Source organism: Thunnus albacares, chromosome 23, assembly GCF_914725855.1.
Source record: "Thunnus albacares chromosome 23, fThuAlb1.1, whole genome shotgun sequence".
Lineage (NCBI taxonomy): Eukaryota > Metazoa > Chordata > Actinopteri > Scombriformes > Scombridae > Thunnus > Thunnus albacares.
This window is the reverse complement of record NC_058128.1, coordinates 21,129,751-21,153,952: the sequence shown is the minus strand read 5'-3', so window position 1 is coordinate 21,153,952 and position 24,202 is coordinate 21,129,751. Positions and strand designations below refer to the sequence as shown.

At 40.7% G+C, this 24,202-nt stretch overlaps 1 protein-coding gene and 1 long non-coding RNA gene across 6 annotated transcripts; one reads left to right on the top strand and one right to left on the bottom strand.

Annotated features, from left to right (window-relative positions):
- Positions 1 to 5,583: 5,583 nt before the first annotated feature.
- Positions 5,584 to 13,795, bottom strand: LOC122975521. The gene is made up of 3 exons (XR_006400695.1): positions 10,993 to 13,795; positions 5,850 to 6,056; positions 5,584 to 5,665 (listed from the first exon to the last, which is right to left on the bottom strand). It is a non-coding gene; the product is annotated as an uncharacterized LOC122975521 (long non-coding RNA).
- Positions 10,628 to 22,443, top strand: LOC122975520 (fish-egg lectin-like). Of its 5 annotated transcripts, XM_044343993.1 has the most exons (8): positions 10,656 to 10,742; positions 15,630 to 15,709; positions 17,948 to 18,146; positions 18,621 to 20,291; positions 20,373 to 20,609; positions 20,859 to 21,079; positions 21,202 to 21,329; positions 21,840 to 22,443. In XM_044343993.1, exons 4-8 carry the CDS (start codon positions 20,237 to 20,239, stop codon positions 21,979 to 21,981), a joined length of 783 nt encoding a protein of 260 aa, XP_044199928.1. In that variant the 5' UTR covers positions 10,656 to 10,742; positions 15,630 to 15,709; positions 17,948 to 18,146; positions 18,621 to 20,236; the 3' UTR covers positions 21,982 to 22,443. The 5 variants fall into 5 exon arrangements, with proteins under 5 accessions (XP_044199925.1, XP_044199928.1, XP_044199930.1 ...); XM_044343995.1 differs by lacking the exon at positions 17,948 to 18,146 and having other exon boundaries at positions 18,621 to 18,757; XM_044343991.1 differs by lacking the exon at positions 17,948 to 18,146.
- The last annotated feature ends 1,759 nt before the right edge of the window (positions 22,444 to 24,202 follow it).

Below are 24,202 nucleotides of genomic sequence, written 5' to 3'. Positions count from 1 at the left end.
AGAAAGAGGACAAAGAAAGATGGAGTGACACTGAGGAGAGGGCAGCACTAGATAGAGGGAGACAGGAAAGGCTTTGCTATATTCACCACAACTAAACCCAGCAGTAATTGTCCCATTATTACAGCTCAGCAACACCAATTGTATAAATAAGCAGTACTAAGTGCCCCCTGTGCTTGTTAAAATGAGCATGTATGTATGTGCTAAAAAGAAATCTATGATCTTTGAGGGAAGTCACACCAACAGTTTTTGGGGGGGAAGATTTTGATGGAAAACTTAGTTTACCAAATTGTGTAAAAAAAAAGGGTATCAGGCCTTGTAACTGAGTGCATCGTGCCTTATAAACAAGTCACATGGACTCACAAGCAGAACATTTAAAATTTTGGTGACAACTCAGAGTTAAGATCAGAAATTCCAGCAGTCCTCTAATCAGTTGCCCCGTGGTGCATATATTATGTATGGCTTTTCAAGCATGAGTAAATGCTGGCTGCCGGATGTCAACATGTCTGCAATACCTATAAAATTTGGGATTTTGGGACCATTTCCTGTTGCTGGCTTGCATTGCCTTCTCACCACAGTTTGTTTGGAAAAGACTGAAATTTACATTTTAGTCCTCTCTGTGCAGCTCTGTTTCACTGCATGATTTAAATAGATTTGTTATGTGGTTCGAGCAAACCACCCCCTACGTGACTGAACAAACTGTACTCATAAATATATTTAATTAATGACCCAGGAAATAAATGAGTCACATGACAGACCAGTCAAACCTGCAGAATAATCCATGTCAACTTCAGGTCAAACACTCCACTGCTAGATGTGAAAGTGGAGCGCTTCATTCCTGCTTTGCAGACAATGTTTATGCAAAGTGAGACTGTAGAGGTAGAAAATGCACATGGTTTCTCATGACATTTCATAGTTTTACTTTGTTGTTTGGTCAAATGTTTAAAACAAGAGTTCGGTTTTAACTTTGGTAGTGACATTGTTGTCAGACAGCTAATAAGTGTGCAACTTGTGTATTGTGTGCACTTCAAGTCAATTTTATTTATATAGTGCCAAATCACAACAGAAGTTATCTCAGGGTACTTTTCACATAGAGCAGGTCTAGACCATATTCTTTAATTTACAGAGACCCAACAATTCCCCTATGAGCAAGCACTTGGTGACAGCAGCAAGGAAAAACTCCCCTTTAATGGGAGGAAACCTCAAGCAGAACCAGGCTCTAGATGGGCGGCCATCTGCCTTGACCAGTTGGGTTGAAAGAGAGAGAGAAGGAGGGGGGAGAGGGGAGAGAGAGACACAGAGAAACACAACAGTAATAATAATAATAGAATTATAACTAATAATAATAGCTCTATATATCTTTTTTCTCTATCATATGCAAGTGCACACACACACAAAAAGAGCTTGACTCTGCAAAATGTATTTAATATGTATTATATAACTTTCTTAAAATTTAACTTTTATATGAATTTTTCTCACATTTTAAACAGATACATTACATTTTGCTACACACACATCTGACAGTTAAATTAATTTTAAATAAATGTTACAAGGAAATAAAAGCAGTGGATAATATGCTACCCTGTGTGAACCAACTGTAAACCATTTTGAAACCTCACCTGATATTCTGTGGCTCTGTCGTCTCTTGTATTCTGTTGTTGGGCTACACAATTCAAGATGTGCCTGCAGCAAATAAAATGGTGCTTCAAGCCAGCAGTTTGACTCTGACATCACAGCTCACCAGAGACCCTGCAGCTCCACCTGTCTGTATGTCTCTGTGGTGATCAAGTTGCCACTGCTGGAGGAATTCTCCACATAAAACAATGAATGGCATTCACAAACAAACATATTAGTAGGGCAAGCTTTAGCTAGTTTACCTTATGAAGAAGGTTAATGCTGTACAGTAATGACCCATACACATGTCACTGGTGTTAAAAGTTTTGTTTGGACTGATTACAGCACATGTCCTCCACTACACAACGTTATAATAATAAAATTAGTTGATGTTAAAACAACGTTTAGCCATGATCACAAATAAGCTAACACTTTTAAGCCTGAAAGGTATTATAATATTGACCATCCAGCAATTCTGTTACTTTTTATCATTTAAACCAGCCATTCTCAACCAGAGTGCCATCTAGTGGGCCACAGAGGCAATGGTATGCCAAATGGTTAAAATTATTTTTTTAACTGGACCACAACCGCACTCCATGGTGCGTTTTGATTTTATAACTGAACTAATACCAGGGCACAAGCTTTTTATTTCTCCAACATTTTCCCATCACAAATGATGAACAACAGCATTAAAACACGAGTCTTGAAGGTGAAACATGAGACTCATGTAGTATGTAACCTTCAGGCAGCTGCTCTGAAGGTGCGCTTGATTTGACTGTAACTGCAGTAACCAGGCAGAGATAAGCCTCCTGAATTTGCATCCAAAATACTGTCAAAATTTTAATTAATAATTTCCACAGCAGCCTCCTTAACCAGGAAAGAGGCAAAAAAAGGCACATATAGGCATGAGAGAGAGCGCACAGTTAAAGCACCTCAAATAACCATCACTCTGACAAAACACTCAATACGGAGTGAAAAACGAGACATCCGCCAAGTGAAACAAATGAAAGAGCAGGGGGCGATAATAATAATTAGAATAGTTATAATTAGAAGTAAAATCTGTTATCTTTCAAACCAAAATCCCAGAGTATAAGTGGAAAGTATTGTTCTTGCACGCATTTTCTTTAACTCAAATGTAGCTTAACCATGTCATGTGACATGCTACTTCAGTACACTTTACCAGCAAATATTATTGGAACCACTACAGAAAATTGCAGATGAACATTTAATGTCCAGGAATTCACATTAAAGACACTACCACTGACCACTACCTGTAACAAACTGGCCACAATTTCACATATTTGGAGGTTTATGTGTATGATGGCTTTTGTTTGGTCATTTGTTCAAATGCTGAAAACTACCTATGTTTATGTTGTCCTGACATATGACCTCTCTTAGTAGCAAAACTGTAAATAGCATAATGTTGCTGCAAAACGTAAGTAGTAGTAAGGGATTTGGCTGGATGGTTGGACTTAAACCATGTAGGTGATCTTTCATGAGATCTCTGCTGTTTCCAAGGTCAGAAATTATAGATGAAGGTCAACTTTTAAGCCAACATGGATAAGATGCCCTAAAAAGTGAGAATGATTGAAGTTTCAGCAATGTTTCATGACAGACTATCTGTTGATGAAGACCATGCAAACTTCAGAAATAGGACCATGAGTGGTTTTGTCAGCTGCTGCTTCTAAGGTGCCTTCTTTACTCAACGTTTAATGTAGATTGATATTAGAGTAACATGTCCGCAGATGTGTACAAAGTCAAATACTGTGATGTCTGTGAAGCCCCTCAGTGTCAACACTGGTGCATGCAGGCCGGATTTTGGACCCACTTTTGCATTATGACACTGTCATTGAGCATAATAACAATTGGATGATACTAATTGGTACTTGTTGTTCTAAGTCTAGTAAGTCCACTGACACTTAGTACGCAAGTGTACACAGCTTGCTGTAATGTGGAACACAACATAAATTCACTTGCTACTGATTAACTCACATGGTCACAACCTTTAGAAAAGTGTCAATTAAGGAATTGTACTGCCCTCAGGTCTATTTTGAATGGTAATTATAGTGGTACTAATGATGAATAAAGTAAATTGTCACCTGTCAAAATACAATAATGTTTGCTGGTTGTGTGTAAATGTCAGCGTGGGTGTATCATTGATAATGGGCACTGCCCTTTAGAGACACAATGTTCTGGCATCCTGGAACATTTAATAAACAACATTAGGCACAAATGATAGCTCAAAGCAGCCCACTCTTTCTCTCAGACACTGAATTGTGGTTTTTTTTTGCATTATTTTAAAGTATTTTTAAGTTTTTTATGTACTGTAAATATATGTCTCTTTGGCTTACTGACATTGTCAGCTGGACGCAAACATTCTCGCTCCCTGGAGAACACAAATTTAGGATGCTCTATCACAGCAGGAAAATAAATAAAACAAATTTTTCTTCTTTTTGGTAAGTACAGCTTTGACCAAATGCACAAGTAAAAAACATTTTGCCCTGCTTACTCTGTCTTTTACATGAGATTGAATTTTCCCATCCATACAGACACACATAGTTGAATCCCTCTCATATTTCCATCCTGGAGAAACACCCTAGCATCTATAACACTCCATTCCATACATGAGGACTGTGCTTCCAGGTGACCTTTCTGTATTCTATAGGTGCTACAAACTCAGACTCTGTGATTTATCTCAGAGAGACCAGAGGTGATAAAGCTAAAGGCTTAAAGAAGCAGCCTATTAAATGATAATAGGTACTATCAATGTAACTAGATTTGAGAGTCTAACAGTGATTATTCCAGTTTATTTCCTGCATTTTAATGTGCAGAGGAAACTTTAAGTTCTCTAAATTATAGTAGCCTACACCAACTGACTTTTCCTTTAGTGATTTTCTCAGTGCTTGTCACCAGAAACATCATTCTCCTGGATGATTTAACAAAACTATAGCTTTATGTTCTGACCATCAGTTTTCATTATGTTCAGCCTCTGAGAAGTCACTTTAATGTGGCCAAATTCACAATAATCTCATTTACATATTTTTTGTTTCTGTTGTCAGATAACAGAACAAGTACAAAATTTGATTGTGGCTCATAAATATTATGTGGCCCGGCAGTCTGTACCAAGTCTTTCATTTGGAATGGCAGGTGGCTAATTACTGCAATAACCATGAGCCTCAGCGGCTGCTGTGGAGAGAAAGCCAGTCAGAAGCGTGAACAAGAGCTGTAGAAAACTGAAACATTTCATTCTTACAATTGGGTACAAAACACTATGCCACACTCAGAGTCCAAAGTGAACTGATTCAAGCTGCTGAATCTTTTATCAGGCATCTACAAATGATTATCTTTAGCTTCTACTTGACATTAGCAGCACAAGCAACAGAATGTTAAGCTATGTGATTGGATGTTTCTTACCTAAATGCATTTTTAAGTGCATAAGCTTGTATCTTTTGCCTTTTTTTCATATAAACAAATATTTTCTGACTCAGTTACTCATCTTTTCTACTGATATGCCTGTTCAGGTCTCTGGAGGTAAAAGTCCCATTTATTTTCTGCATAGACCAAGTTTGGGACTAGCAGTTGAAGCACTTTCAAGGCTTGGATGGACATGAAACTCTTCAGGTTGAATCATCTTACCAGAACTCTTCCACTACCAAAAACATTTGGTATTTGAAGAACATTTTTGTTTGAAATGGAATGGTTCTAGTCCTTTGGAAGACTTTTTACTCTATGTTGACTTAACTATGAAAGAAAAATGTCACCACACCTTAACTAATCTGACAAAATGCCATCATTATATCATTATATCATCTTTTTGTGATTTTTTTTTTTGTCCACAGTGCTTACATAGTGTTTTGGGAAATGTAACTTTTGCAAGGGCCAGCTGTGAGGACTCCTCTGTTTTGCTTGCCTTGCTTGTTTTTCTGTCTGCTGGGGTGGACCCATTAAGGCAGCACCATCAGCAACATAGGATGCACCTGGGCCTGGTAAACCCTGAGTATACAAGGCCAGAGAACCATTCAGTTGAGTGAGGTCTTCTCTTCCATCTACAGAACTAAGAGGACAAATATGTAAGAAATTGTGATTAATGTAATACATTGCTTACCATATACCATGTCTAAATGTCATGACTTATTTTGACTCTAAAAATTAGGCATATATGGTGAGGGAACAGGTTAGACACAGCGATAAAGGCCACACATTGTTGTGAATGTAAAACTGATTGTAGGCATACTTACAAACAGCTTAACCTTTGTTCCTGTGATGGATGGCCTCCAACGTCGGAGAGCAGATATGGTCATCAGTCATGGATCAGGTTGGGTCTGTCAGGCTTTGTGCAGCCTATAGTAACTCTGTCGTCCTCTGTCCCCCAGGACAGTGGCATCCTTGGAGGCTTAAAAGTGCCAGAGGTGCCTGCGACCTTCCACCATCAGTCTTGGGCTGAGCTGTCAAAGAGGTACGATTCAGCTTCATGGAGGAGAGAAAGGCTCAGCTGATACGGGTTTTTGAAGGCTGATACTTCTGCATCTTATACCAATATTGAAATTCTTTCAAATGTTACTACACGTGTGTGAAAAGTTCACTGATAATCAGAATTTTCCTGCTAGAAATATGCTAAATTTTGCATGTCATTTATTTTGTGTGGATTTACAGCTCCTCTTATTCAATTAATAGAACAAAGTTGTATGACAAACTAACTGAATTGAACTTCAAAACAGAGACTGAGAAAAACAAGGGAAAAAAAGTAAAAAGTGTACAGCACTCGCAAGTAACTTATGGATTAAAATGCACCACAGCGTCTTAGATTTATGAGTTTACACCTAACGCCTCATACCTGCTCAGCGGTCTGTGAAAAGTGTGTCTGTTTACCAATGAACAGGATGTAGCCCTGTCTGGTGCTATTTAGGGTCAAGGTAGAGAGACAGAAGTAAAACAGCACCCAGTTATAGAGACAAAGGACAGGGAGGGGCAGGGGGAGGTGGTGATAAATTTCGAGTCAGAGAGACAGTAAAAGAGGGGGGAAGAATATTCTTTGTAGATCCTTGAAGTGAGAAGTGACGAGTGATAAAATACCTTCACCTTTAAAAGCAGACATTTGACTCATATTAGGAGAATACACATATAAATGAATCATAAAACAAACTGAAAGTAATCGGTCCTGCCATGAATCCACGACCAAACTTTGCTGACTCACAGTAATGTTGCACTTCTCCCAAGAGAGTATGATGTGGTGTATGTGTCGGTGTTTACATCCTGCCACACGAGTCTTCTTGATGCTCCATGCTGTGGAAGTGCCAGGAGAAGCAGAGTGGGAGGAAAAGGAGAAGAGGAGGAGGTGAAGGACTCAGCATGCCTGTCTCTCTGGTGAGCCAGTGGGAGGCCACATGATTAAAGTCCGACACAGGCTGTATCAACTCACACATGACTGCCAAATTCCCAAGCAGACGACGCAGTGATGCCATTTAAATGTCAGTTAGACCTACTTAAAATAAGAGAGAAGAAAGGATGGAAAAATGGAGGAGAGAGTCCTATAACTCAATAGATGTTTTCTTCTTGATTGTGCATTATGATGCAAACATCTGTTTGCTGAAAAGTGAAAACATAACTTCCTCATTAATATTGCATCATAACTCACTTATTACTATTCCAGCTCAGTGACACAGCCACAAATGGAGCCACAAATCAATCCAGAATTTAACACCCAAATGCCAGCTAAACTTCACTCTTCTTCACTGGCAGTGTTTCAAATCACACCCTAACAGTGTGTGCGTGCTCTGCGCCTGTTTTTCTGCTAGTTTTTATTTATTTATTTATTTAGAGAGGATTTGTTTCAGTCCATTACCCTGACCTTCAGTACCTTTCCGTGATGCTTTATGGTTTACAGATGGTGCGACAGCTCAGCTATAACAGATAAGGTCATCATTTAATGTTGTTGTTTTTTGTTTCCTAAACATTTTAAATGTGTAACTATGACATGTCAGCCTGATGGCGGCTCTGTCTGCAGTGTGCATTTGTTGTGAAGATGTATTTTCTGAAAATAAGGAGAGTATTGTTAGAGATTACTAACAAAGACCACGCCATTTGAATGGTACAAAAAGTAGTTTTATTTGGATTGTTGAGAGGGTTCAGGATTGGATGAGGATAGTGATAGGATAGATAGTGATAGATAGAAGAGGGATGAAGGGGGTCGATGGCATGGGGATGACCGGGGACCAAATGGAATCACAAAGAGGCTGGAGCATCTAGGCAACCGGGGGTCGAGACTCAGGGTGGGGGACATGTCTCGATGAGCTTTCTACGTCGTCATCCCCCTGTGGTTCCTAGAATAGGACAAGAAGAATTACTTACATTACTTGTTAACGTCATTGGACTAAGTGAGAACGGGCTCTCTGAATGTCGCTGAGACGTAGACGTGTATGGTGGAAGATTTAATCTTGAGAATGGATTGGTCGAAGGTGGTGAAGCAGGAGAGGGTCAGGACTTTGAGTGAAGGGAACGAAAGACCGTGGGAGGCATGGAAGCTGAAAATGGAGGGATCAGCTTTCAGGTGGGAATCGGAGGCTGGTGCCAAGGATTTAAATTTATAGTTTATTATGGTTGACGACGATGTAGTAGGCTGTATGAACGAGGATGACTGGAAGACCGCTTATGCCCCCAAAGAAGGTCTGCGAAGATGACGTGATACGGTTCATAGAGAGCGGGGGGAGGCAAACCACCAACTGCTGCGTCTGAGCACGGCAGGATGTCGTGGGATTGGGTAGTGCAGTTGTCTCGGAAAGCACTTGGGAGTGCCGGAGGATGAGGGGGTAGGATGAGAACTGAGAGGTTCATAAAGGATGAAGGTCGGATACAGAGGGATGAATGAGGGTTGACGAACAGGGATAGAACAGGAGGAAATGGAGTGGGTCCAGTAGAGGGAGCACCATGACTCGATGCGACTGGCTGAGGTAACAGCAGGACCAGTAGTGGCTATGGGAAGAAAGACGAGAAAAGAGCTGCGGGGCGGGTGGAGCCGAAAGCTCTGAGGTAGCTGCAGCTGAAGGAAGGGAAGAGTGAAGGATGCCGGGATGAGGGGATGTATGTGCAGGGGTTGATTGTGCAGCCTGCGGACACAGGGATGAGACGAAAACGACAACAAATACAAAGCGGAAGAGGAGCGATTGCAATGAAAATTGTTCACTGGGGCAAAGCAGTTGATATAGTGAGTCAATGTCACTGAAAATGAGGGCATACCCTCAATGATTCCTTGAGATGTAAATAAAGGTTGAATGAATAAGAAGAAGCAGGCGAATCGAGGGAGCTATAGTAGCTGTGGCAGGAGGAAACGAAAAGGGGTGCTGTAAACAAATTAATATCGACGGAGGAGAGCCAGGATGATTCATAAAAGTTGGATCAAGGGAGGGATGAAGGGATGAGGGTTGAGGGTCGAAGGGTGAGGGATGAAGGGATGAGGGTCTAGGGGTGAGGGATGAAGGGATGAGGGTCGACGGGATGAGGGTCGAGGGGTGAGGGATGAAGGGATGAAGGTCAAGGTGTGAGGGATGAAGGGACGAAGGATCGAGGGATGAGGGATGAAGGAATGAGGGTCGAGGGGTGAAGGATGAGTGTCGAGGGGTGAGGGATGAAGGGATGAAGGGACGAAGGATCGAGGGGTGAGGGATGAAGGGATGAGGGGCGAGGGATGAGGGAATGAGGTTCGAGGGGTGAAGGATGAGTGTCGAGGGGTGAAGGGATGAGGGTTGGGGGGTGAGGGATGAAGGGATGCGTGTGAAGTGGTAAGATGTGCGGCTCATAGACGCAGAGATGAAACAAAAACACGAGGCAATTAAGATGTAGGGAGCAGGCATGTGGGGTAATACGACCTGGCCCTAACTAGGGCTGAGGCAGTCTGTTGCCGCACCGTAGTGGTGGCAGGATAGAATTATCGGTGTGGCAGTGCGGGGGGCGCTGGGAAGGAAACCGCAAGCGAGTGGTCGGCTGGAGCAGTGGTGGAACTGGAGGCTCTGCAGAACTGGATAGCCTGGCTTTGTAGGCCGTGGAGGGGCAGAGGCCAGAGTGAAAGTGCTCACGGGCACAGTGTTAACGACGGCTGGAGCGAGGGGATTGGCGACGGGGGGTGCTGAAGACACAGAGAAAACATTTGGGTGTTGAGGAAGGGAGGGGAACAGGGATAGAACAGTAGGAAATTGAGTGGGTCCATCAGAGGGAGCATCACGGCTCAGTGCAACAGTTGCTGTGGTAACGGCAGGACCAGAGGTGGCTGAGGGAAGAAACATAAAAGGAGCTGCTGGAGCAGGTGGAGCTGAAAGCGTAGAGGTAGCTGCAGCTGAAGAAAGGGAAGAGGAGAGGCTGAGAGGATGTATGTGCGGGGGTTGATTGTGCAGCCTGTGGACACAGGGATGAGAGAGATGACGAAAAACACGAGACAGATCAGACAGGGAGGTAGCAGGCCCAAGGGAAGATACAACCTGGCCCTGCCAGAGGGCTGAAGCAGTTGGCTGTGTCGTGACGTCATTGACGTGCAGCCTACGGGTGGCTCTGGGCGGGGAACCCGGAAGTGAGCGGCCATCCGGACAGGTGGTGGTGGAGGCAGAGAGGAGCAGGAAGAACCTAGCTTTGTTGTCGGTTCGGCGAAACGGGATTTGTATTTAGAGTTAAGCCTGGCCTTCAACCGGGGCTGAAGAAATCTGGGCTCTGTTGTAGTAGGCGGCGTTGTGACGTCATCAGTGTGCGACGCGCGTCGGCCCGGCGGCGAACAATGAACCCCGGAAGAGCGGGAGGATTTGAGCTGCCGGTGAGAGAGTTGATGGAAGTAGAGTCTGCACAGAGTTGGAAAGTTTGTCCTTATCATCGTTTCGTAGGAGTGGGAAGACCGTCTTCTTGAGAGCTCGCTGGAGGTGAGCAAACATCCGGTTGAAGATGTTAATCGCTTGGAAAAGAGCCGCGTCGGAGTGGGCCATTGCGTGGATGTGTGTGGAGTGTCTGGATCCCAGCTGATCAGAAGCGTGGCGTCTGGATGAGAAGGGTTCCATGTGGATGTGGTGGTGAGGGAGATATCTGGTTGGTACTGCTGGATCTAGTCGTGTGCGGTATGTTTCTGAGGAACGTGGATCACGGAGCACGGTCGGGAGGTAAGTGTTTGCGATGCAAGCGTGTTGTAGGTCGCGTGAGAACTGAGACGAACGGGAGAGAAAGGGGTTAGACACGTTTATATAGGTTACGTTATGCACGGATGATTGAATTAGTGAGGCGCAGGTGATCGAATTTAGTGAGAGAGAGGAGCGTGGTCTTGTTCCTGAACCTTTGTTATAATAATAACCCAATTTAAAATGTAAAACTTTTGCACAGTACTGTATATCAGGGGTCTCAAACTCAAATTACCTGGGGGCTGCTGGAGGCAGAGTGTGGGTGAGGCTGGGCCGCATCAGGTATTCCTAGCAGGCGCAGGTTAGGGTAGCAGACGCAAAAAAGGCGACTACTACCGGGTTGTTCATTACCCGCCATGCTTTTGTTGTTGTAAACGTCGTCATAGAAACAAGTAAAACAAATGGCATCATAAAGAAATATCTTTATAATGTTTATTGTGCAAGGCATTTACCATGGAGTAAAATGTTTTGAGCAATAAGTCTCTTTCCGCAAATGATTCAGTACATTCCATTCACCCAAAAGACTTTTTCGAATAATTTGTCCGTGAATGTCACATCATTGCAGAGCAAACGTGGAGAACATGAAGCCGGGACAGTGGGACACCATTATCCCATGGTTTGCACCTCCATGGCTGCAAACCATGGGATGCAGCCATGGAGGCGTTATTTATTGGCTTTTATTTTCTATAATAACTCCATGGATGCAGCGGGCGCTGCGAAGCTAGCGGCGTTGTCAAATCAAATATGACGTATGGCACAGCAGCATCAGCTGTAAGGTGTTTTGTTACACTCTGTATTTATTATCTCTGTCGGATAAACATAAGTGTGTTCATGAAAACGTATATATTAACTTTTAATTTACTTCACAACATGGCATTATGTGACAGAAATATGCACATACAATATTATCTGCCAGCCTTATAAAGACGCAGATACACCTGGTTCTGTTTTTTTAATGTCACACACTGTGGAATCACATGCACGAGCCTCATTTACTGTGACAGTGAGCCAAAAATGGGTGTAAAGGTCTTTAAACCTCCGTTTGTGCGTCAACAGTTGTGTCCGTTCCGCTCATCAGACCTCAGTGAGAATTACGCACAGGCTCTCCAACAGCTGATCATTACGCACGGCTGCTGTGGATATTTGAAACGACTTTACCCCTAATTCATCACATTTTTCTGCAAACCGTCACCACTGTAAAGTGTCAGTCATCATTTTTAAACATCAGAAGAATGATAAATGAATTATTGATAGAGCTCGTGTTGAAACGGACTTTACAAAGTGCTTCAAAACAAAATGAAGTGATCGTTAACAGAGAGATGATGCTGAAATAAACAGAATGATGCTTCAATAAGGTTTAATAATTCACCTTTGAATTTTACTGAAAGCTGTGTAGCAAAAATAACGACACAATCTAGCGTGAGGTGCGCACATTCTCAGCGCACATTTTTACTGTATAAATAGCATAGTTATTGTGAAACAGCCATATACCCCTGCGATTGGCAGGTTCGTTCAGCTCCAGCTTGTGCAATAAAGGGACCTTCCACACACAACACAGTAAAGTGCCATTCATATAAAACTCGCGGGCCGCACTAACATTAAACTTTCATATCAAGGTGGGGGCCACAAAATATCAGAGATTGACACCCATGTTGTAATCATTCCTCTTGTCGATTCAGAGATCCCTTCATGATGTGAATGCACTGAAAAGATGGGACCTAGAAAGTGACTTGCAGAGTTTTTGACTACTTGAGACCCCCTTCTGTTTGTATTGTGCACATGAGGCACGTTATAGTTTCCGCACGCTATTTCACTGATTAACAGTTGACGGTGGTAATGTGCAAAGAAGCGTCACAATGTGCATGCAAAGGCGTTGAAGATTGCAGCTAGCAAACAAGAATGTAAACAGTACACAGTTTTTAAAAAATGGCTTTGCAAGTGTTTTGAATGTAAGGACGTACATTCAACAACTCAGGTCTTGATACACACAATGTGTTTTGTTCAGAAACACGTCCTGGCAGTCACGTGTAGGTTTACTGCCATCGTTTTGTCCCACAAACAATCGAGGTGTCTACGGGGACATATCCCTCCACCATAGCTCAGCAAGGAGACAGTGTGTTGTGAAACCCAATTTCACAACACACTGAATTTCAAACTTTAGAGGATGTTGTCCACCATTTTTATATTCCACTTCACCCAGTCCTTTTGCACTTTGTGCTATTGCACATACATGACACAAAATAGCAGATGTGCTTGGAGATTTCCACATAGTGTACCCAAGACTTACTGTTTTGCGCATGTTGCTGCACTTGCACAATTAAAGTATGACCCTGAGATGGCATATTAGGATCACTGAGCTGTTAGTGTGCTGATAGTTGAACCAACTGAGATGTTTAGATAACTGGTGACAATTGTTCTAGGAAAAGTGATGCATTATGTTAATTGTTGGCAAACAGTACTTACAATAAGAGGTTTACAGAGAGTCCAATGGATGAAATGTGTTCAGTGTTGTGCAGAACTGGTATAAAGTTGAGCTACCAGTCTGCAAATACTTAGAGTACAGGTTCATGTGTACAAGGGTGGTGGCTTTTCAAACCATCACTGACAGTGTTAATCCTCTTCATAACATACCATACAAAGGAACACTTGTGCTCTTGTCATGCAGACGCTGATGCAGGACAGGTTGATGAGAAGGGATTATACTAAATCAATGTTCTGTTAAACATTCAGGCAATCCAGACAAGCAAACAAATCCAAAGGGGCAATGCAGACAGGTATAACAGGTACAACAACACACAGTAACACTGATGATCTGACAGAGCACAATGGTAAGTGGGCAGGTATATGTACATACTGACACAGAAACACACACACAGTGCGAGTCTGCTAAGATGACATTATTATGAAAAATATTGATTATGGCTGCTTGAAGTCTCTGCTAGTTGTCTAGTGGTGAGGACATAAAACCTTGTAAAACCACAATGTGATGTTTTTACACTTTGTGCTTTGTATGGGTTAAAAAAAACAAGATATAACATCTTAATTAGTGAGATTAGTGATTAGTGAGTCAGGCTAACTGTTTCCTCCTGTTTCCAGTCTTTGTGCTAAGCTAAGCTACCTGGCTGCTGGCATTACCTTCCGTCCTGGTGACATAGTGAGTTCCCCTGAAAGGTTTTACACACTAAAACATCTTATTAAAAACAGTAACACTGACATGTTTTATCTGTGTATCCTGGTGCACACAGAGAAATAGGGGTATCATTTCTGTACCTAAAGGTACATTTGTCAGAAAAGTACCCTGTAAGATACAGAAATGGTGATAACCTGGACCTTTGTTTTATTTTAAAGGTACAAAATCATTCCTGACAGAAAAGGATACATAATCGTACTTTTAACAAGCTTAAACTGATTCAAACTGGTTCATCCCCATTGTGTTCCTAGACATGAAATGGCACAAGACAGTGAAAATGTTGGTTAGTTTTCCTGCTTTGTCAAGCGTGTCCACGGATGAACTAAAAAAACAATTGAAGATTCGATTATCAACAAAAATAACAAAGAAGAGACAAGAAAATTCAGGGGTAAGTAACCTGACTTTAATGTTTCTTTTCATGCTATTGTTAGCTAGCTAGCTAACTTATACAAGCCTAACTCAGGATACTGTAACTTAACATTAGCTAGCTACATTTACAGCTTGTTGCTAGATAGGCTACACTCTTATAAGCTATTTCAGAACAATTTGGTCTTTTAATCAAGTAAACTTTTTGACTTTGTGATACTCTTTATTTCAGTGATTTTGTTCATTTAATCAAGTTGCTAACTGCAGTGTAGCAGAGTTGAAATGCCTCCACTTTCCATCACCATTATTTCTCATTTTATTTCATTTTATTTTTACAAAGTATTTTTACCGTTTCATTCAACATTCTTTGCAATTCTCCATGGGGGACTTGTTCTTCTGAATTTATTGATTTTATGCATCGGCGCTCCCTCATGGAGCCCATGCAGACTTGAGTAGTGCAACCCATTCCAGCCAGCTAATCTAACATTTGTCAGTCCACTGCCATATGCATAATGTAACAGACTGTGTTCATGTTAGTGTTTAACTGTTATGATTGTTACTGTAAGAAACGTTAGTTCAGACATAAAGTCCGTTGAGTTGCAGTACTAATATTTCCAGACTCAGTCAGTGAACATGTTGTCCGTCATGTGAGCTACCTGTAACAGTGATCAACATGAGGTAACGCACATGTAATTGGCTGAGAGTCAGGGGGGGTTGTTCTTTCTTCTTCCTGTCATCTGAGACCAACATTTATCTTCCAAAAGGAATTATATCATATATCAAAATTCTTAAAATTAATTTTTCAGTGGATGTTTTTTCAGGGCCAATTCAACCTTTTCCAATAAAAGTGTTCCCTTTTCAGTTCAGGTTTTGTTTTCAATGCCAAATTTTATTTTCAGTGCCAAAATTTAACTGCCACTGTTTTAGCCCCATACAGGGGAGCATTATCAATCTGTGTAAAAACTTTGGATATTGTGAAATTGAAGGCATGTCAATTGCTGTCACTGAAAACAAGTAAAATAAAAATTTCTAAAAGTTGATTTTAATATTGTCTGTAAATTCCACAGGCTTTGAGGCTTTTTATTTTCAGTGATATACTGAATGTCAATAATAACGTCTTTATGTATATTTCTTAGTTTTTTGACAAAGTTGACCAAATCCATCCTTCAACAAGCAGCTTCTGTCATTGCTTCAGGGAGGGCTTTGCTAGTGTTTCACTTTGCTAATGAACCTGACTATAGATCTGCTGTAATTACCACATTGCACACTTGAAAATGTATGTGATTGTGAAAGCAGGATATTTTTCTGCATTGCAGGAATTGACCTAAGGGCCAGACTTATCCTCTTGCTGTTCATCTTCAGAGAAAAGATTGAATACTACATAATTCTGGGAGAGGTAGGCATCTGTATTGTCCTACAATTCTGACTGGTAGACCTCATGTAAATACAAGCAAAGAAAAACTGTCATCTGTAATAAATCTAAGAGAACTGTGATACACAGCATCAAGTGGTTTGAGGGTATGGGCAGCGGCATGCATTTAAATTACATCTGCATTGTCAAGCACTGATAAAAATGTTACCTGTATAATTTGCAACCCACTGCTGCTTATTGAGGAAAATGATCCAGTGTTACATTTTTGTGTGTGGCAAAAGTATGTGGACCTTTGAAGGGGACATTAGAGTTGGATGTTGTCAATGAGATGACAATCAGGTGTGAGTTTGGGAACCCCTGCCTTATTTAAAGATGGGAAATCTGAGTCTTCACTATCAAAGTCTGAGGATGTGTGTCGTGGCTCAAACAAAGGAGATCTCTTAGGATCTTAGAAGAAGAGTTGCTGATACTAACCAGGCTGGAAAGAGTTACAAAAACATTTCTAAAGAGTCTGAACCCCACCAGTCGACTGTCAGGCAGATTGTGTACAAATGGAGGACATTCAACACCACTTTGGGTGAGGCCTGACTCCAGCTTCAGAGCCACAACTACAAAGTAGCTCAGACTGGCTCCTACCTGGACCCTCTTCAACAATAAGATGCTGCTTACACACTGATGCATCAGTAACAATCTAATAATGTCACATATCATCATTTATTTGGAGGCCCCAAGCAGCTGCTTTGTTTGCTTGATGTGAGACAGCGTGTGAGAGAGAAAAGTCACAGTTTAAAACAGAGGAATTAAAAAACAGAACTTCATAACTGTCACGGTCACTGAATTTTAATGACCAGTTTACAGAAAATACATGCAGGGAGGGAGAAATGTAGGGAGGGAGTGGTAAGAGTAAGGGTGAGCTAAGGGTGAGGGAAGGGTAAGGATAAAGGTGAGGAAAGGGGAAGGGTGAGGGTAGAGTGAGGGTGAGGATAGAGTGAGGGTGAGTGTAGGAGTAGGAAGGGTAGAGGGGTAGGTGAGGTGGGAGAGGGGTTTGGGGAAAGAGGGAGCTGTCACTGTTGTTATTTGCTGTGACTCCAGCTCCAGAAGCTCTTCTTCTTCTCCTTTTTCATCAGGAGCTCCTGAAAAGAGAAAAACAGCATATTTTGAGTTCAGTTTCAAAGCTCTGAAACAATCTGAAATCAGTTGTTAGATTTTAAAAAATGAGCTGAGGCAGCAAACCTGAAGCTGGAGGTTGTCGTCTGTGAGGCACCGGATCTCCTCTTTCCTCTGCGCCTCCTCGTGGATCCAAATCTCATCTTTGGCCCGCAGCATCTCCTACCACTGCTGTGACCTCCTCTCCCAACTTCCGCACACTGTAGAGAGCTCCTCTCTGGCCTTGCTTGCTGTCTCAGAGAGCTCCTTCTGGAGGCTCTCTACTCTCTCTGAGAGCTCTCTCTGGTCTTTCTCCTCTTTTTCAGTCAGCTGCTGTCTGAGTTGTTCCTCCAGTGAATCACAGACCAGTTGACTCTGTTTGAGAGCTGACTGTGTTTCATTCAGCAGGGCCAAGGTGTCAATATGAGCGATGGTTCATGCTCTTCTTTTTTTATTGGCCCTGCTGATTTCTCTCTCTTTGTCACTGAGGAGCTCTTCAAGCTGGCTGACTTTTTGCTGCCAGCTCTCTTTCTCAGCGTGGAGACTCTAGTTTAGTTCAGACCTAAAGCCTGTTGAGTTGTAGTACTGATATTTCCAGACTGTTAGTGAACATGTCCGTCATGTGAGCCACCTGTAACAGTGATCAACAGGAGACAACACACCTGTAATTGGCTGAGAGTTAGGAGGGGTTGTTCTTTATTTTTCCTGTTTTGGGCGCTCGGCAGGTGGTCGATGTTAGAGGCTAAGTGAGAGTCTAGTGTAGAGTTCACGGCAGGTCTTTTTGTTATTTTGGCGTTGGCTACGGCCCACAGGAACCTGTGGTGTTGTGCACAATAAAGTTGCAGTGAAAATCGGCTAATGTCTCATCGCCTGCTTATCGAGGGACGTTACAGTAATTTATTCTCATGTTTTTAATCACTTTTACTTTTTCACTTAATGCAAGACATTATGATGCAGATATAATAGACATTTAATCTTTTTTTGCATATACTCCAACTGTACGCTAGGTCTCAAATTGTTCATGCAGCTCAGTGGATATTTTTTATCCAAAGCACCTTAGTGTACAATGAGTGTGCAGACTTTTAGTATGGATCTGTTTCTGTCCTTTTGCCAAAGGAAATGTATGTTGGGGAGGCATGTGAACATGTTGCAAAGTGAGTAAGTGAGTATTGGAAGACACATCCAGACATCCTGACTGTCAAAGACCACATGGCACAAACTTACTCCTGGAGTTGTTGTGAAATCATGGAAATCCCTTCCCTTCCGTGAAGGACATACTCAACAAATACCCATGTACTTAAGGACGCATACTGGAGTAAGTATGGTGAAAACACCTAAAATAAAATGAAATAAGTAAAAACATGAAGCTTTACTTTACATTCAGACAAACTAATGTGGCAGCTGCAATTATTAGATTTCATCTGAGACCAACATTTTTCTTCCAAAAGGAATTATATCGTATATCAAAATTCTTAAAATTAATTTTTCAGCTTGTTCTTTTAATGAGTGAGGTATGAAAAATATAGGGTAAGTGTAAAGCCCACTTATCTGTTCACAGAAAATGTTCAATATAACTTTGCTATAAAATACATAAATACATGAAAAAAATCAAAAATATTGTCAAACTTCAGGACTGATCATCAGGAAGTGCTTGTACTGTACATAAGAGGCTCTAACATAACATTGACAAATCTGACTCACTTGCAATAAAAATGCCAATTAAGTAACTAATTTACTTATTGGTCAAAAGTTGTAATCTCTTCTTTTTGCATATTTTTCTTTTATGTAGGGGGACCCTGCTACACCCTATCTAACCATACAACTGATGGATAATGACTGGAAAATGGCGATCAGTGGAAGAGGGTTCAGTGTGGTGAAAGTAGATGGAGAAGGCGTGTCAGTGCACAGGCCTTGATGAAGTCTTCAGTATGTATTTTGCTTTCAACATTGCATACCCACCACACCTGAAAAACACACTGACCTTCCTTCAGAGGTGATTGTCAGTATCTGAAAGAGTGTTTTGCATTTAAAACTGATTAATTATAGTTATAGTATAGTTATAAAGTTGATTTTTTTGATGTTCTGAATGTTATACTCAGAATTTTGTTACATTTTATGTTTAAATTTGTGAAACATGCACTGCTTGTGTGTTTTGTATTTAAAACTGGTTAATGAACAGCTCACAATGCCTCCAGTTTTTGTTTGTTTTTGTACCTTTTACTTGACTTTGTTACATTATGTGTGAAACCAAGTTGTGAAATGGAGTTTTAATTCACTCAGTGATTAGTGAATGGCTCCTTAGACCCTATGCTTCAGCTTAATGTTGAAAAGGACTGCTTTTTGCCATATTAAGGACAAATCAGCATTGATTGAAATGCATTGAAAAGGAATTGGTTTACATGTAAAATGTTGATTTTGTTAAAAGATGTAAACTTATTGTTCTTCAAATAAATTTTGGTGAATAATTTTAAATATTTCTGTCTGTGAATTTAAGAGTACGTTTTTGCCTCATAAAGGTACAAAATGACATGTCACTCCAGCTGTACCTCATTAGGTACCAATTCTGTACCTCTCCAATGGGTACATTTTTGTACCAGGACATAAAGGTACATTTTTGTCTCTAGGGAGGCAGAAATGTTCTTTTAGAGGTACAGACAAGAAGGTGCAAAAGTGTACATTGTTCAAAGGTACAGTGCTTGTACTCTGCTAGGGTACAGCTGGAGCAACAAAGCATTTGTACCCTTTCAGGTCCATTCCTGTCCCTTGATTTCTTAGTGTGTGAGAACAAAGCAATGACACTTTCATGGTTTGGTATTGTTCCGGTTTTGTTCAGCTGTTTGTGCTAAATTGTTAACTGCCAATCACTCCTGCTAAATAAAATTTAAAACAAGTGTAATTTATTAGATATTAGATTAGTGATGTTATTGGTTTCGAGTTAATCTAAACATTGTGATGATTTACATGAGCTTGAGTGAGCAGATTGAAAGCGCTTAACAATTTTTGAGCAGGCAAACAAGATCGATGGCCTCACAAATCAGCGTTCTAGTCAGCATAAACACATCCTCTCACCTCATCAGTGCTTTCCTCCTCAGAGGTCACCACCAATCTTTTTTTATCTTTAGCTAGTCCAAAATGGGAGGCTCTACATGACAAAAGCAATGCAACCTGGTGAATTTGTTCAAGAAATGACTAAAGTAAATAAATGAAAATAAAAATTTCCTCATACCTTCCTGAAGTGCCTGCAGAACCAGTTTTGGCTGTAGTTAAACACAAGGTTCAGACCAGTGGATCTAGACTATATAAGCCAGACAAACCTGATGGGATGTAGGACAGCAGCTCCAAAGAGATACAGAGGTACATCCAGAGGTGCACTGCAGGGTACAGACTCTCAAAAACAGAGACATCATGAAAGCTGTTGCAGTCTTCTTGCTTGTGCTGTGTTACCTGGCCGTTGGTCATGGTAGGTCACTGTCAATTAAAATGTACAATTAAAATGTATGTAAAGTTTCCACTCACTTCAGTAATGATTTTGTCTTCACAGCCTGGACCTGCAGGGAGGCTCCACAGCTGTATCATGTTAGACAGATTGATGCTGGGCAGGGGAAAGTGGTTGCCAGAACCAGCAGCAATTATGTGTATTTCCTGAGTGGATCATCTTGGTACAGACTGGGTTCAACTACACTCAAGCATGTCTCAGTGGGACCTGCAGGAATCTGGGGAGTTGACACCTCAAACAGGGTCCACAAATACGTAGCTGGCAACTTTGTTCAATCTTCTGGTAACTATTATTTTTTTATCATTATTTTCATATGAAGAAATACAAGTTTTTCCTGTATGAGTTTACCTGGTCATCATCATTCATTTTGCCAAATTTACCATATAATATAATAGTGCTCTTACAGTACACTGCTCCTACATAAAGAGATCCCAGAGTGACAGATTCACAATGTTTGCAATATGCATTTTACACATTTACAGCACACCCTGTGCACAGTTACAATTGACCCCTAACTATGTTTGTTTTCAGGTCTGTCTATGCAGCAGGTGGATGCTGGAGGTGATGGCCAGATTGTCGGAATAACCCCCAGCTCCTACAGCACCTACTGTCTGAGAAGTAGCTTGGCTTTGGCCTACAGGGCGGGCTCCCTCAGCTGGAGTTCCCTTTCAAGGACTATGAGGTACTACAGCTGCGGCCCACTGTATGGATGCTGGGGAGTAGACTCACGTTCTCAGGTTTACGTCACACAGGTTAGACACCAGTGAAATCTCATATGTTTTTTAACTCTTAGTGGTGGTGTTATTGTTCAGACATATTGACCCCATTCACTCAGGGATCATGATTATGACCCCATGTATGCTTTTTATTACAGAGAATCACACCAACTAGCTGTGGTGCTACCGGCTGGACACAAGTGCCAGGGCTAACTATGAGAATGGTTGAAGTTGGGACTGATGGAAATGTTTTTGGAGTGACCGCAAACGGCAGTGTCTACCAAAGGTAAGCCTGTACTCTATACAGCCCGGGAAAAACATTTGAGCGGATGTATTGTACTGTGTTTATAGATACATTCTAGTATGTATAATACATACAGCAAGACAAAAATCCTTCTAATAATACATATTTTAATCATCCTTATCATGTCAGTTACACTTTAATATTCCTAAAAAATGTCTTAAGGTTTTACCTATATTTAAAATTTTGACCTCCATCAATCAGTGTAATGCTAAAATGCATCCTTCTAAGATCCATCACACTTTACTGGATGGATCTCAGAAGGATGAGTTTAAAAATGTGGCCTTTAATTACAGCACATAGTTAATGTATATCCATAAAGACATGCACTTGCTTGTACAAAATGTGCACCAAAACCTACTTCTTTGTAAAAGAAAAAAAAAAGCTAAAATAATTTCAAAGGCAAATGTTTATTAGGTATATGAAAAGTACTGCAAATGGAAGCGGCATTGTTGAGATGGCGGTTTTTACAGATGTTGTCTTCTCTCTCAACAGAGTAGGCATCTCCCATGCTCGTCCACAAGGTACAGCATGGGTCTCTGTCTCAATGTGCATGCCCATCAGCCACCTGAGCTACGATCTGGGCCAACTCTGGGTGGTGACCAACTCTGGTATGCTTCTGCAGTGCTCACACTAATGCTACCTGTATGGCAGGTGCTTTGTGTGCATGAATGTCTGTTTGTCATGGATTTTTCTGGATTTTATATTACTATAGTATGTGTTAGTAATAGTAACTATTCAGTGATTTCCTTGTTATTAAACTGCCACAGATTTTGGCAACAGTAAAAAATGAAGCTTAGAACAAATAACTGATTCTTAGATGCCATGTGATTCTGTCTTATTGATTCAGCAAAACTTTTTAATCAGAATAAAAATAGCGCTTTATGAATTAATCTTTTATCACAGATGTATGCACATTGCAGAGGAGTAACTACAATGTTAGAGAAAATATTGTAAATGAATGCAATAGCTGCAAATCATTGAATTGTTCTGGGTTTTTTTATTCGAACCCATTGGACTGTGAAGCAAAAATAAATCAAAATAATAAATGTGCATGCGTAATAGTCAGCTAATGCAATAAAGATACAATATACCTTGACAGCAATGGATCCTTTTTTAATAATTTCAGGAATGTATAACCTCCACCTGCCAGCTGGAATACTTTCTATTATTTTATTAAATGATAATGGAAGCAAATTCATTCATTCAGAGTTTGTCATGCTGGATATAAATATTTATGCTTTTTTGAATGTGGTTCTACTGTATTTTAGTACAGAATTGTAACATTGCTGAAAACCTAGACTTGATGTGGAGTTTCCAGCAACACTAAACATAAGACACAATTGGAAAAAAGAGTAATTTCAAAGAGGCTTATACAGGACGAACCAAATAAATGTATTATTGTATGATTAAAGATGCAGATGACATGGTATTAGTTTCCTTTTTCAGAAAATCTGATCACTTAAAGGAAGCTGAGTATTTGGCTCAAAGGCAAAAATGATTATTTGTGTGTAAGTAGGATTTTATAACAAAGCCTGTTGTATTTGACAAGGAACTTGTTGACACTGTTTAAAGTTTAAAATGAAAATCCTAACTACAGTAAATTTTAAAGAAATGCACACAATGGCTTCACCCTCAGAGGACACTTAACAGTCATTGTGAGTAAGTTAAATTGTTTACAAAATCCTGATTGAAAGTGTTTTAACATTCCACTTCACATTATGGTTTAGTCACCTCAACTGCAGGCTTAGGTCTAAGCTCATCAAAATAGCTGGCATTATGAGCAAAATAATTGGGAAGTGCTCTGGGAGGAGCTATACTGTAAGGTGCCTTTGGCCACAAAAAATATTTTTAAGAGGTCTCATTCCAAGTGCAATTAACATCTTGCTCTATTGTGTTATATGTTATGTTTTAGTGTTTCATGCTTTGTTTTAGGTATGTGATCCGTATAGTTTTATTTGTGTCCTGTAGTGTACTCTATATACTGAGTACTATTTTTTGCGTCAAGGGTATCTTATTACTACATTTGTTTTATATGTCCCAGGTTTTTGTTCTGCTTTTATGTTTGAGTTCATGTATGTTTTATGGTGAGCCAAACTGCATATACTCTACTATTTTACTTTGACATATTTCCCCCTGTTCCTGTTAAGTTTACAATTGTGCTCTTTGGCCAAACCCCTTCACATATATGACAGGTTTTTATTTTTTTCTAGGTTCATTGTTTTAATAGGTTAGCTGAACTTGTTCTTTCATTCATCATTAATTATCATGACCCAGCTAAAGCAACTAATCAATTATACATATTCTGCATACCTTTTGGGTGGAAGTCTGGCCCTGCTTGTGTATTCACACCCAGCTTAAACAAAGCATTGCACTGCAGCTGCATTCATCAGAAAAGATGTCTAATAATCAGGATTTGACTGTCATGTGGTCACATATGTTTCAAATAAGCAAACCACTCAATGAGAATGAAATGCATCCTATATCTGACCCTTTTAAACTAGCTCAACAATGATCACTCATTTTTGTCAGGACTGGCTTGTCTTTCTGGTTCACTGCATCATGTCTACACTGAGTAATCGCTGCCAAGCACTGGGAGTAATATATCACATAGCTAGTCAGGAAACAATAGTGAGAGCAAGATGCCTCACAAAGCAAAACTAATCCCAGTCCTCTCCAGTCCAGTCCCAGTCTCACTGTTCGTAACTCTCTCAGCCAGCACACCGTCTAATGTTCTTGCCCAGATCTGTGCCAAATCTTTACTATGATTGATGGACCACAGCCAGAGTACACAGACAACAGACGGCTGTCTGTATTTGCCTTAAATGATTGTCATAGATTGTCATAGGAAATCAGAC